General features: G+C 42.3%; 1 protein-coding gene across 1 annotated transcript in view; it reads left to right on the forward strand.

Annotated features, from left to right (window-relative positions):
- LOC124556418 overlaps positions 1–14,493 on the forward strand; it is a 169,403-nt gene that overhangs the window by 121,265 nt on the left and 33,645 nt on the right. Inside the window, exon 2 of the mRNA XM_047130376.1 lies at positions 10,138–10,386. Within this exon, the coding sequence (XP_046986332.1) occupies positions 10,138–10,386 (249 nt within the window). The remainder of the gene's footprint in view (positions 1–10,137; positions 10,387–14,493) is intronic.

A 14,493-nucleotide genomic window follows, 5' to 3' on the forward strand; every position in this document is an offset into this window, starting at 1 on the left:
CAGTTCAGACGCCGATTGAGGTCAGTGTACTTATGTTGCAAATAATGTAAGTCAGTACACTAACATTGTGTCAGTGTTGGTAACTGAATTCGTCGGAATATCTATATCTCTGATTAATGATACTCTTTGTGAGACATAACATGTTATAAGCTCTTTGTCATATGGTTGTCCTGTGACTGTTACATAGAGTGTTGCGTTAAGACTGCAGATCGCTGCTTACTTCTGTGATTCATGACATAAGAAACTGGTGCTGAAAACCGGGGATATTTCCACGATTGCTCCTGTGGCAACACGATTTTTAACGTACTTCATGCGGCAGTACCACGAGCAGCTCGCTGCACTGATTTGTCACGCCACGAAACAAACTCTCCGACGGCAACCACCTGCATACACAGTTAAGTTCAACTTAATTATCATGCCACATATTTTGTAGTGCCATTTATAAAGGCAACTAATTACATTATTGCCCCTCTATACTGCTACTGTAGCTGTTCGACTGGCATTCCAACGGATTATCAAATTTTACGCTACGCCTGTAGACTGTTTATGACTGGTGCTCTCATCTGTTGGTTGTTTATCAAACTACGTACTATCTTGATCCGCTTAGACGATTGCGATCGCTTCACGATGTCTGCCACGGAAAACGCCGATAGCAACTATCCGTTACAAAGCTTGAAAAAGAGTACGGGTTAGAGCAAGAGCTAATACTACACGTATTTTGAATGAAGTACACAACTTTAATGACGCAACTGCCATTGAAGATTATGAATATTCCAAAGATCGATTGCAGGAGCTATTATGTACGCTAACAGATCTTGATAACAAAATACACGAACTTCTCGATGACGCTGATTATGCTGCTGATATGTTCAAATACATAAACGCAGCCAAGCGTTCTATTATATGCACGTCACCGGGAATAGAGAGGAGCCTTACGAATTCCATGACCCACACTACCATGAGTGATAAACAACCTGCTACGACCTTCAGTTGTTCTACCACCTAATATCCGACTGCCCACTATAAAACTTGAGACTTTTCTGGAAATGTTGGGAACAAGGCGATGTGGTTTCTACCAATGATTAACGAAGTGTTAGGGAGAAGGTATATACAGGTGGTAACTACGAGATACAGCTTAGCAGTACAATTGCCGTAAGTGAGACAAGATATAGTACATAAAAGACATTGATAAGAATGCCACCATGTGCAGTAAATGTACGGTAAGTCGTACATTTAATAAAGGTCACATTTAAATGACCCAAAAGATTTACTCGGCGACTGAATACCTTCTTACCCTCACGAGATGTATCGCGTTTTTCTTACGAAAACATGTTATTGCAGTTGAGTCAATAACATAGCGAAGGGGGATATTCTGAGACGTTGATCTATGTACAGACGTAAAAACACATTGATTCACAAACACTGTTCCGTGATTTCTGAAATAAAAGTAATAAAATAATTACGTCATAGGTTTGAGAAAATGAATCTATACCACAGGTAACACTACAGCAATAAGAATGAACCTCTAACTGTCGAGTGAAAGCAACAACATATTATATTGGTAACTGACTTTTATTTTTTATCACCTTATGAAAGCATACCGTCAGAAATTATTTAACTTACAGACCGAAGTGTTATTTCAAAATAGCTATGAATAATTTTTGCGCGTCTACGTAATTCGCAAGACTACCTGCTAATGTCAAAGTAAAATATATACAGGCTACGTGTAAAAAATCCTGTAAAACTGAGTCACAGCTAAATGTGACATTCTGTATTTATGGTAAAGTTTATGTAATTAGATACAAATATTAACATTTTATCTTCACGCATGAGATGACTGGAGCAGCCAAGTGACACTGCGTAACGTGAAGCAGGCAATGTGGCAGGCCGTTAAGACGAATTTAAAGCAGACGGGATGAGAAGGCAGACCAGTGTACACCCATGACTCATGGAGCCAAAGCCATTAGCGTCAGATGTTCGCTGATACACAGGCATACTCCGACCACGCTACGTGCCTTAAACTCAGAAGTACAACAAACATTTAAACAACGATTTCATATTGTAGTTGTGAACTAAATAACTGAAATACGTTGTAATGATTTCTATGACATAACACATATTTATGGAACTCTCGATGAGCAATGAGTATTGTTAAAACGTATGTAATTTAAGCTACTAGTTGATGTTAGCTTTCGAGTTCTGCATGTAATTATGTACAAATTCTCTATGCTATCGTTGGACATAAGAGGAGAGCGACAGAATTATCACTGGCTGTAACATAGGGCTGTCTGTCATGCAACGTAAGCTAACACTACAGATGACGCAGTTACATGCAGAGTCGCTGCCGCTGGCACAACTACGCAAGTCCCCACTAGCTGTATGAGTTAAAGAAATCCTTCGTCTGCACAACTATGAAAAGGGGTTAAGTGTAACATTTGCTGAAAGAAGAAAGTCAGAGGCATATGTGTAAAGCCCTTATAAACAGTTTAAGTGTAGTGTTTTACAAAAACAGAGGAAGACAGCACTGTAGTTCCTTCTCTAGATTGTCTCACAGATGACAAAATGGTAGATATCGAAATAGACGACAGATGGATAGGGAAACAATTAAAATCGCTCAAAAGGGGAAAGGCCGCTGGACCTGATGGGATACCAGTTCGATTTTACACAGAGTACGCGAAGGAACTTGCTCCCCTTCTTGCAGCGGTGTACCGTAGGTCTCTATAAGAGCGCAGCGTTCCAAAGGATTGGAAAAGGGTTCAGGTCATCCCCGTTTTCAAGAAGGAACGTCGAACAGATGTGCAGAACTATAGACCTATATCTGTAACGTCGATTTGTTGTAGAATTTTGGAACACGTATTATGTTCGAGTATAATGACTTCTCTGGAGACTAGAAATTTACTCTGTAGGAATCAGCATGGGTTTCGAAAAAGACGATCGTGTGAAACCCAGCTCACGCTATTCGTCCACGAGACTCAGAGGGCCATAGACACGGGTTCCCAGTTGGATGCCGTATTTCTTGACTTCCACAAGGCAGTCGATACAGTTCCCCACAGTCGTTTAATGAACATAGTAAGAGCATATGGACTATCAGACCAATTGTGTGATTGGATTGAAGAGCTCCTAGATAACAGAACGCAGCATGTGATTCTCCATGGAGAGGAGTCTTCCGAAGTAAGAGTGATTTCAGGTGTGCCGCAGGGGAGTGTCGTAGGACCGTTACTATTCACAATATACATAAATGACCTTGTGGATAACATCGGGAGTTCACTGAGGCTTTTTGCGGATGATGCTGTAGTATATCTAGAGGTTCTAACAATGGAAAATTGTACTGAAATGCAGGAGGATGCAACGAGTTGACGCATGGTGCAGGGAATGGCAATTGAATATCGATGTAGACAAGTATAGTGTGCTGCGAACACATAGAAAGAAAGATCCTTTATCATTTAGCTACAATATAGCAGGTCAGCAACTGGAAGTAGTTAATTCCATAAAATATCTGGGAGTAGGCATTAGGAGTGATTTAAAATGGAATGATCATATAAAGTTGATCGTCGGTAAAGCAGATGCCAGACTGAGATTCATTGGAAGAATCCTAAGGAAATGCAATCCGAGAACAAAGGAAGTAGGTTACAGTACACTTGTTCAGCCATTGCTTGAATATTGCTCAGCAGTGTGGGATCCGTACCAGATGGGTTGATAGAAGAGATAGAGAAGATCCAACGGAGAGCAACGCGCGTCGTTACAGGATCATTTAGTAATCGCGAAAGCGTTACGGAGATGATAGATAAACTCCAGTGGAAGACTTTGCAGGAGAGACGCTCAGTAACTCGGTACGTGCTTTTGTTGAAATTTCGGGAACATACCTTCACCGAGGAGTCAAGCAGTATATTACTCCCTCCTACGTATATCTCGCGAAGAGATCATGAGGAAAAAATCAGAGAGATTAGAGCCCACACAGAGGCATACCGACAATCTTTCTTTCCACGGACAATACGAGACTGGAATAGAAGGGAGAACCGATAGAGGTACACAAAGTACCCTCCGCCACACACCGTCAGGTGGCTTGCGGAGTATGGATGTAGATGTAGAAGAGAACATCTCTACGACGAGATGATAGTGTGAAACAATGGTTCTGCAATGTGATTACGGACTGCTCTCGCACAATCCCAGTAGAAAAGTAGTTCGTTCAGTTACACTTCAAGAATAGATCTACATTGTGAACGCATGAATTGTCACCTGTCCGAACAGTATTAGTGCTAATAGGCTTTGGTTGAAAAAAGAACGCGGTAGTTCGAAACTTGTCGCCAACATAATAAAGCGCAACTGTGACGGAATTACGATAAAGAATTTATATTATCCAAGTTGCTGTCTTGTCCCGACTTCACGTTGGAAATGCATAGAAATGTATTAAATCATAATTTCAATGCGATTATAGGACTGATTATGTACAATTCCAGCAGAAAAACATTGAATAAAATTTTAGTGTTAAGATTTTGTAGTGTAAATGAACTGCTTCATAATGTACCACAGCCTTTAAAGTTCTTTTTATACTTCGTACTAGAGTGTTGAGTTATAGAAATTAGAAATTGTAATGATAATGAACAAAAATGATTTGCTCCAGTTGTAATAAAATGCTTAAAAAGCTAGTTTGAAGGACTACTTCCTTAGGCAACAACACGTTCATGATTCGTTAATTAATTAAAATGAGTATTTGCTGATGTATTACATGTGTTAATTAACTGTTTTGGTAATATTTTCAGATAGTGTTCAGAGAACTCAAAAACTGTATAAATTAATTTCCGGAATAGATTGAGATAGAATATCAATGATAAAACTACTATTGAGAGGTCGTTGGCTTTTGTTCATTTTTGTTCCTTTTTTCCAAGCACAAGTTATTTCAAAATTATCTGTTGACTGTACAGACATTCCAGTTTTGGAAACCTCACACGGGAAAGGATGTTTAACGTTCCACCAAGCTTCACTCGACAGCTTGGTTGAGACTGCATTAGCTGCTGAGTGACTTAAGAAGTGCAGAGAGAGGTAGATACATAGTACAATGGGAACCAGTTCCGTGAGAAATTGCTCCAGTTTATGAGGAGGATAATTTGCCCGGCTGCCGCAACATGAACCAGCATACTAAATCTCTAATTTTCATTTATCAACATTTTATAAAACGCTTTAACATTTTTTCCAGCATGCTGAATATAGTCTCAATACTACGGTATCATCTAATTACTTCAGAATTCTTCTTTATGTAATCATTTTTATTAACATTAGAATAACAATATTTACATGAAGCACTTGGTGCATCTTTGGCTCCCACCAAAAGTGCGAGTCGAGCGAAATGATTTGGGCTGATTAATAAGGGAACATTCCCAAGTGTCAGTAAACGATCGTGATAAACTTGGCGGATGTGTAGGGGAGCAAAAATAGTGCAATACCTTTTTTTCAGGTGAAACACACCCCAGAACGTAATTTCGCATTTTAGGTTTAGAATGAATATCTTCGACACGATGGTATATAAAAAACATTCTGCACATAAAAGTTAGTATCTAATTAATGTTCTTGAAAACTGTATAATCAGCTATCGAAATAATTTGAAATTTGGCAAGATACCCTGCCACCATTGATTAATCTTAGAAAACGAAAACTTTTGTAACAACATAAATTAAAGAAGCGTTCAAACCACATACATCTCTGTGTAATGAAGTTGGTTTCTGAAATGCAATTTTTAGAAAACAAGCTGTACACGATGTGCTGTCAGAGTATTTGCAACGTACCTAAGGAAAATATCTAATAATTAATAACTATTGTAATTAATTATTTTACTTATATTTGTTTTATGTTTCAAATTGTTAATTCAAGTTTTACATTCAGGGTATTTAGTTTTTTAGTTCATCGTTTCACTTATGTGTGTTTTGTTAGTTGAAAATAATAAGTAACCCATTATTATGATAGAAAATAATTACAGTAATGATAAATTGTAAGGAAATTCTTAAAAAAATTCTTACACCATGCACGTAGAATAACAGAATTTCTTCAGGTAATATACACGACGGAGAAGCCAACGTAAAACAAAATTCAGCAGGATTTCAAATTGTTATGGGTGATCCTCTGAATATCCTGATTTGGATCAGGCATGTTTCAGCACATTGGTAAACCTTGGCGAAGAGAATTGATTATGTGCAAGTGACTGCAGCTTGATTGTACTGTTTCTCAGGTTGAGATCGACATCATAACCATTCAATAGAAGTAGATCTGAAATTCTTTGAATAAAGTTCTTCCAAAGCCATATCCTTTCCACGGCTGTAGTTGTGCTATGGAGGCCTTTGGGACCACCATATGTTTCTTGTCCTCGGGTACGATGGTCAAAACGGATTTTTTCACGTTGACCGCACGCCTTTTCACAGTTTTAAAAGTAACTAATAGTGATTTTGAAACGCGAATTTGAGAAGTTCTTTTTGAAGCCCCAAATATCCTTGTGACACCTCGAAATCTGGTTAAGAATCGTCTGACCAGGTTAAAAGATATTTGAAAGATTTTTTCTTCCCCAGTGAGGGAGAAATACCAGTATTATTGCTAGAATTTTGCGGTGGTCAGTGCGAAAGAACGGTTTAGAACATCGTACTTGAGGAGAAGGAACTCGTTCATTTGGTAATCCCAACGGTCTCGACGGCACAGGTAGAGCCGTGGGGCGTATGCAGCTTTCACTGTTTGAAGAGCTTTGTGAGAAGATTTTTAGATATAGTTCTGTTGAGTGATTATGATATCAATCTCCACATGAGAAACAATATAATCAAAATGCTGGGACCGATGACCGTAGCAGTCTGGTCCCTTCCACCTCACAAACCAACCAACCAACCAATCAAAATGCTATCACTAGTACATAATCAGTTCTCTTCGCCAAGGCTTACCAATATACTGAAATATGCCTGATACAAATCGGGATATTCAGAGGATCACCCGTGATCATTTGAAATTCTGCTGAAGTTTGTTTTACATTGTTTTCTCCGTCCTGAAGAAATTTCGTTCATTTTATGCACATGGTGTAAAAAAGCAATGTTTTAAGTGTTTCCTTACAGATTATCATTATTCTAATTATTTTCTATCATAATAATAAGTTATTTATTATTTTCAATTAACAAAATACACTTGTGTGAAACGGTGAACTAAAAAATGGAAAAGAAACCTGGCCTTGTCGCAGTGGTAACACCGGCTCCCGTCGTATCACCGTCTGGCTGGGCTAGCACTTGGATGGGTGACCATCCGGTCTGCCGAGCGCTGTTGGCAAGCAGGGTGCACTCAGCCCTTGTGAGGAAAACTGAGGAGCTACTTGATTGAGATGTAGCGGCTCTCGGCTCGGAAACTGGCATACGACCGGGAGAGCGGTGTGCTGACCATATGCCCCTCCGTATCCGCTTCCGATGGCACCTGTGGTCTGAGGATGACACGGGGGTCTGTCGATACCGCTGGGTCCGCCAGGGCCTGTGGACGGAGTTTACGTTTACATGTTATAAATACTCGGACAGTACAATGTGTACAACTTATTTTCCAAAAATGTTATTTCAGAAACCAACTTTATTACAAAGGGATGTATGTGATTTGAATGTTTCTTTAATTTATGTTGTAGCAAAAGTCTTCATTTTCTAAAATTAACTGATGGTGGTGGGATATTTTGCAAAATTTCATATTATTACGAAAGTTGATTATACAATTTTCAAGAAAACTAATTACACATCAATTTTTATATGGAAAATGTTTTCTATATATCATCGTGTCGAAGATATTCGCTCTAAACCTAACATGTTAAATTACCTTCTGGGGTGTGTTTTACCCCTTAAAACTGAAATTGGGACCAATAAAAGTATTCCACTATTTTACCCCCTCCACACACTCGTCAAGTTTCACCAAGATTGTTTATTGACACATAGGAATGCTGCCTTGTAAGTCAGTTGGGTACTGTACGGTACAGTTTGTGTAGTGAGCAGCACGATTAAGATCCACCTAATTAGCTTCTTACACTTCACCTCAAGAGCAGCGGACTGACGACCTCTCCGCAACGTCTGCGCAGGGATAAGGACATCTTTAGAAGACGCCGGGTGGGTGAACCATTACGGAATCTCATTATTCTGCTTTGATACTGTAGGATACATACACTGACGTGACAAAAGTCATGGGATGCCTTCTAATATCGTGTCGGACATCCTTTTACCCGGCGTAGTGCAACTGGGCGTGATCACATAGAAGAAGAAGAAGAAGAAGAAGAAGAAGAAGAAGTAGTGCTGCAACTCGACGTGGAATCGACTCAACATTTTGTTGGAAGTACCCTGCAGAAATATTGAGCCATTCTGCCTCTATTGCCCTTCATAATTGCGAAAGTGTTGCCTTTACAGGGTTTTGTGCGCGAACTGACTTCACGATTATGTCCCATATTTGTTCGATGAGGTTCAAGTCGGGTGATCTGGGTGGTCAAATCATTCACTCGAACTGTGCAGAATGTTCTTCAAAGCAGTCACGACCAACTGTTGCCCGGTGACATAGCGCATTGTGATGCATGAAAATTACAGCGCTGTTTGGGAACATGAAGGCCATGCCGGCCGGTGTGGCTGAGCGGTTCTAGGTGCTACAGTCCGGAACCGCGCGACCGCTACGGTCGCAGGTTCGAATCCCGCCTCGGGCGTGAATGTGTGTGATGTCCTTAGGTTAGTTAGGTTTAAGTAGTTCTAAGTTCTAGGGGACTGATGACCTCAGATGTTAAGTCCCATAGTGCTCAGAGCCATGAAGCCCATGAATGGCTACAAACTGTCTCAAAGCAGCCAATCAATGATCTGTTCAGTTGTACCAGAGGATCCAGACCATTCCATTTAAATATGACCCACACTATTATGGAGCCACGACCAGCTTGCACAGTGCCTTCTTGACAACTTGGGTCCATGGCTTCGTGGAGTCTGCGCCACACTCGAACCCTACCATGAGCTCTTACCAACTGAAATCGGAACTCACTTGACTAGGCCTCGGTTTTCCAGTCGTCGTGGTTCCAACCGATATGATCACGAGACCAGTAGAGGCGGCGCAGGCGATGTCGCACTGTTAGCTAAGGTATTCGCGTTGATCGTATGCTGCCATAGCTCATTAACACCAAATTTCACCGTACTGCTCTTACGGATACGTTCATCGTACCTCTGCGATTTCTGCGATTATTTCATGCAGTGTTGCTTGTCTGTCGGAAACGTTTTCACATGAATCACCTGAGTACAAATGACAGCTCCGCCAACGCTCTGCCTTCTTATACCTCGTTTATGCGATACTGCCGCCATCTGTACATGTGCATATCGCTATCCCATGACTTTTGCAACCTCACTGTGTACGTCTCTCGTATGTCCTGCTTTTTCAGTACAAATGGTAACAGTTACATGTTATCGCTGGTGCCGGCCGAGGTGGCCGAGCGGTTCTAGGCGCTACAGTCTAGAACCACGCGACCGCTACGGTCGAAGGTTCGAATCCTGCCTCGGGCATTGATGTGTGTGATGTCCTTAGGTTAGTTAGGTTTAAGTAGTTCTAAGTTCTAGGGCACTGATGACCTCAGAAGTTAAGTCCCATAGTGCTCAGAGCCATTTGACTCATTTTTTGTCCAAATGGTTTAAATGGCTCTGAGCACTATGCGACTTAACTTCTGAGGTCATCAGTCCCCTTGAACTCAGAACTAATTAAACCTAACTAACCTAAGGACATCACACACATCCATCCCCGTGGCAGGATTCGAACCTGTGACCGTAGCGGTCGCTCGGTTCCAGACTGTAGCGCCCAGAACCGCACGGCCACTCCGGCCGGCCATTTTTTGTTATCTATGGTAACACGGAGGAGGGAACGAATGAATGAATAAATGTGAAGGACACTAACTGTATTCGTTACATTCGGTTATTAGTTCAGTTTCGGTCACTCCGACTGCCTTATTTCGTTCATACCACCACATTAGTTGATGTTCACATCTGAGACACCACTCCCGAAAGCAGTTGCAGTGATATGATAAGATCTTCCTCAGGATCGGCAAAACTGCGCGACCTGGTCGACAGCAATAGCCAGTGCTAATAAGCGATAGCGTCCCGTCATTTAAAAAAAATATCCTGTTGTTCACAGATCCTGGGACGGAGTCAACCGGACCGGGCCACAAGCAACAACAACCACCGCCACCACCGCAACCACAAGAGCAGCGACCGAAGAACAAGACGCAGCAGACGAAGAAAGAGAAGAGAAAGACGAAACGGCACAAGGATAGCATCGCGATGGCGGGTGGGGGCGAGGCGTCGCTGCGCGAGCTGACGCACCCCGCGCTCAACGAGGCGCTCAAGGCGCACAACGCCGTCACCTTCAAGCTCGTCAGGACCGGTGAGTGTCTCTTGTTTTCATTCTATATACAGGGTGGTCCATTGATCGTGACCGGGCCAAATATCTCACGAAATAAGCGTCATACGAAAAAACTTCAAAGAACGAAACTTGTCTAGCTTGAAGGGGGAACCAGATGGCGTCATGGTTGGCCCGCTAGATGGCGCTGCCATAGGTCAAACAGATATCAACTGCGTTTTCTTAAATAGGAAACCCCATTTTTATTACATATTCATTGTAGTACGTAATGAAATATGAATGTTTTAGTTGGACCACTTTTTTCGCTTTGTGATAGATGGCGCTGTAATAGTCACAAACATATGGCTCACAATTTTAGCCGAACAGTTGGTAACAGATAGGTTTCTTAAATTAAAATACAGAACGTAGGTACGTTTGAACCTTTTATTTCGGTTGTTCCAATGTGATACATGTACCTTTGTGAACTTATCATTTCTGAAAACCCATGCTGTTACAGCGTGATTACCTGTAAATACCACATTAATGCAATAAATGCTCAAAATGATGTCCGTCAACTTCAGTGCATTTGGCAATACGTGTAACGACATTCCTCTCAACAGCGAGTAGTTCGCCTTCCGTGATGTTCGCACATGCATTGACAATGCGCTGACACATGTTGTCAGTTTACGGTGGATCACGATAGCAAATATCCTTCAACTTTCCCCACAGAAAGAAATCCGGGGACGTCAGATCCGGTGAACGTGCGGGCCATGATATGGTGTTTCGAAGACCAATCCACCTGTCATGAAATATGCTATTCAATACCGCTTCATCCGCACGCGAGCTATGTGCCGGACATCCATCATGTTGGAAGTACATCGCCATTCTGTCATGCAGTGAAACATCTTGTAGAATATTACGTAGGAAATCAGCATACATTGCACCATTTAGATTGCCATCGATAAAAGGGGGGCCAATTATCCTCTCTCCCATAATGCCGCACCATACATTAAACCGCCAAGGTCGCTAATGTTCCACTTGTCGCAGCCATCGTGGATTTTCCGTTGGCCAATAGTGCATATTACGCCGGTTTACGTTACCGCTGTTGGTGAATGACGCTTCGTCGCTGAATAGAACGCGTGCAAAAAATCTGTCATCGTCCCGTAATTTCTCTTGTGCCCAGCGGCAGAACTGTACACGACGTTCAAAGTCGTCGCCATGCAATTCCTGGGGCAATCGATGTTGATGTAGCATTCTCAACACCGACGTTCTTGAGATTCCCGATTCTCGCGCAATTTGTCTGCTACTGGTGTGCGGATTAGCCGCGACAGCAGCTAAAACACCTACTTGGGCATCATCATTTTTTGCAGGTCGTGGTTGACGTTGCACGTGTGGCTGAACACTTCCTGTTTCCTTAAATAACGTAACTATCCGGCGAACAGTCCGGACACTTGGATGATGTAGTCCAGGATACTGAGCAGCATACATTGCACACGCCCGTTGGGCATTTTGATCACAATAGCCATACATCATTTCCGCAATTGGTAAACGATCCATTTTAACACGAAGCAAATACCGTCCGCACTGGCGGAATGTTACGTGATACCACGTACTTATACGTTTGTGACTATTATAGTGCCATCTATCACAAAGCGAAAAAAGTGGTCCAACTAAAACATTCATATTTCTTTACGTACTACACGAATATATAATAAAAAATTGGGGTTCCTATTTTTTAAAAAAACGCAGTCGATATCCGTTTGACCTATGGCAACGCCATCTAGCGGGCCAACCATAGCGCCATCTGGTTTCCCCCTTCAAGCTAGACGAGTTTCGTTCTTTGTAGTTTTTTCGTTTGATGCTTATTTAGTGAGATATTTGGCCCGGTCACTATCAATGGATCACCCTGTACACGCAGGCAGCTCACAATTTTACCAAATATGCCACGATTTGGATTTTCCAAACGTATAGCCCGTAGTACCGTGAAATGGTCTAGATTTTACAGCGAGAAGCCAGTGTTGAAAAACATTAGGCTTATACAAGTATCATACTCATCATCGTCATCTGACTACTTATCTATGGCTGTCCTCCCATTTACACCTGAAGGTCTCCAGCTCCGTCCCCTAGAGGCGCCGGGCTCCATCGTACTCTGGTTATGTGGGTGTTCATCTGAGGCAGAAAAACAGATCAGCGACAGCAGAGCACTGCCTCGATCAAGAAAATACCTGTAGAGTCAACGATTCTGGCAGTTTTTGAGAAAGGAGTCGATATAAATAAAGATTCAAGGCAATTTCTTCAACAGAGATTAGGGCTATCAGTTTAGTTCGGCGTGGAATCCGTCGTTAGTAGCTGCACAACAAGTAGGCGCCCAGCAGTGGTCAACATGTAAACAATGCTCACGGAAACAAAAATCTCTGGCTTCAGCCCCGCCTCGACACAGCTTTCCCACAGCAGGACATCTGCAGATTTCTCGCAGGACCACGATGAGTATTACTTTCGTCGAGATGTCATGATTTTTCTACAGCGATATCATAATTAAAAGCTAAAACTACCACCAATGAAATTATACGATTACAGAAGCAAAGACGTCCCAGTGAATGTGTGTCAGTAAACCAGCCGTTTTAGAGGTAATTGCAAATGTGTCGTCACGAGCAGCCAATGACTTCACTATGAAACATTATCTAAATTAGTACAAAAGCATTTGAAATGTAAATTTCTGGATTAAGTCCCAGTCTCACTGGGCACAAGTATTCAGGCTCTAGGCCGTAGTGCGCAGTGTGATTATTACCAAAAATCGTCTGCTACGGGTTTAACGTAAAATAATAATGAATTTTAATGTCTGCAGCTCTGTCAACCTAAACAAACGGTACTTAACAAGGGGGAAACTGACTTGATAAGGTTCGCCAACTGGTTAAACTCCAGCTAATAGTCTCCCATTTCCAATCAGGTGACGAACGTCCTGGGATACCTCCTAACGCATTGTCAGACCACCGTTTTCCCGGTGTAGTGCAGCATTTCCACGTGGCATGGACTCAACAAGTCGATGAAAGTTCTCTCCACAAATACTGAGCCATTCTGCTTCTAGAACCGTCCATAACTGGGAAAGTTTTGCCTGGGGAGGACGTCGTGCACGAACTGACCTCTCGATTATGTCCCATAAATCGTACGATCGCATTCATGTCACGTGATCTGGATACCCAAATCATTCACACGAATTGTCCTCAATGTTCTTCAGACCAGTGGCGAGAAATTGTGGCCCGGTGACATGAAATCTTTGTTTTTGAACAAGAACTCCATGAATGGCTGCAAATGGTCTGTAAGTATCAGAAAATAACCATTTTAAGTCAATGATCGGTTTAGTTGGACTAGAGGATCCAGTCCATTCCATGTAAACGCAGCCCATACCATGTGGAGCCACCCCCAGTTTCCACAGTGCGGTTTGACAACTTGGTCCATGGCTTCGTGGTGTTTGCGCCACACTCGAACCTTAACATCAGTTCTTACCAACTGAAAGCGAGACTCATCTGACCGGGCCACTGTTTTCCTCTCGCCTAGGGTCCAACCGATATGGTTCGGAGCCCAGGAGAGGCGCTGCAGTCGATGTCGTGCTGTTAGCAACGGCATTCGCGTCGGTCGTCTGCTGCCATAGCTCATTAATGCCAAATTTCAACTCACTGTTCTAACGGATATGTTCGTCGTTCGTCTCACATTGATTTCTGCGGTTATTTCATGCAGTTCTGCTTCTCTTAGCACTGCCAACTCTATGCAAACACTGCTGTTCTCGGTCGTCAATTGAAGGCCGCCGGTCACTGCGTTGTCCGTGGTGAGATTTAATTCCTGAAATGTGGTGTTCTCGGCATACTCGTGACGCTGTGGATCGCGGAATATCGAATTCCCTAACGACTTCCAAAATGGAATGCCCCATGCGTCTTCCTCCAACTACCATTCCGCGTTCAGAATCTGTTAATTACCGTCGTGCGGCCGCAATGACGCTGGAAACCTTTTAACACCAATCAATTGAATACAAATGACAGCTCCGCCAATGTATTGCCCTTTTATACCTTGTGTAGGCGATACAATCGCTAACTGGTTATGTACAAGTACATACAGAAATCCCACGACTTTTGTCACTTCATTTTACGTTGTTCTGTG

The sequence above is a fragment of the Schistocerca americana genome, chromosome X (assembly GCF_021461395.2).
Source record: "Schistocerca americana isolate TAMUIC-IGC-003095 chromosome X, iqSchAmer2.1, whole genome shotgun sequence".
NCBI lineage: Eukaryota > Metazoa > Arthropoda > Insecta > Orthoptera > Acrididae > Schistocerca > Schistocerca americana.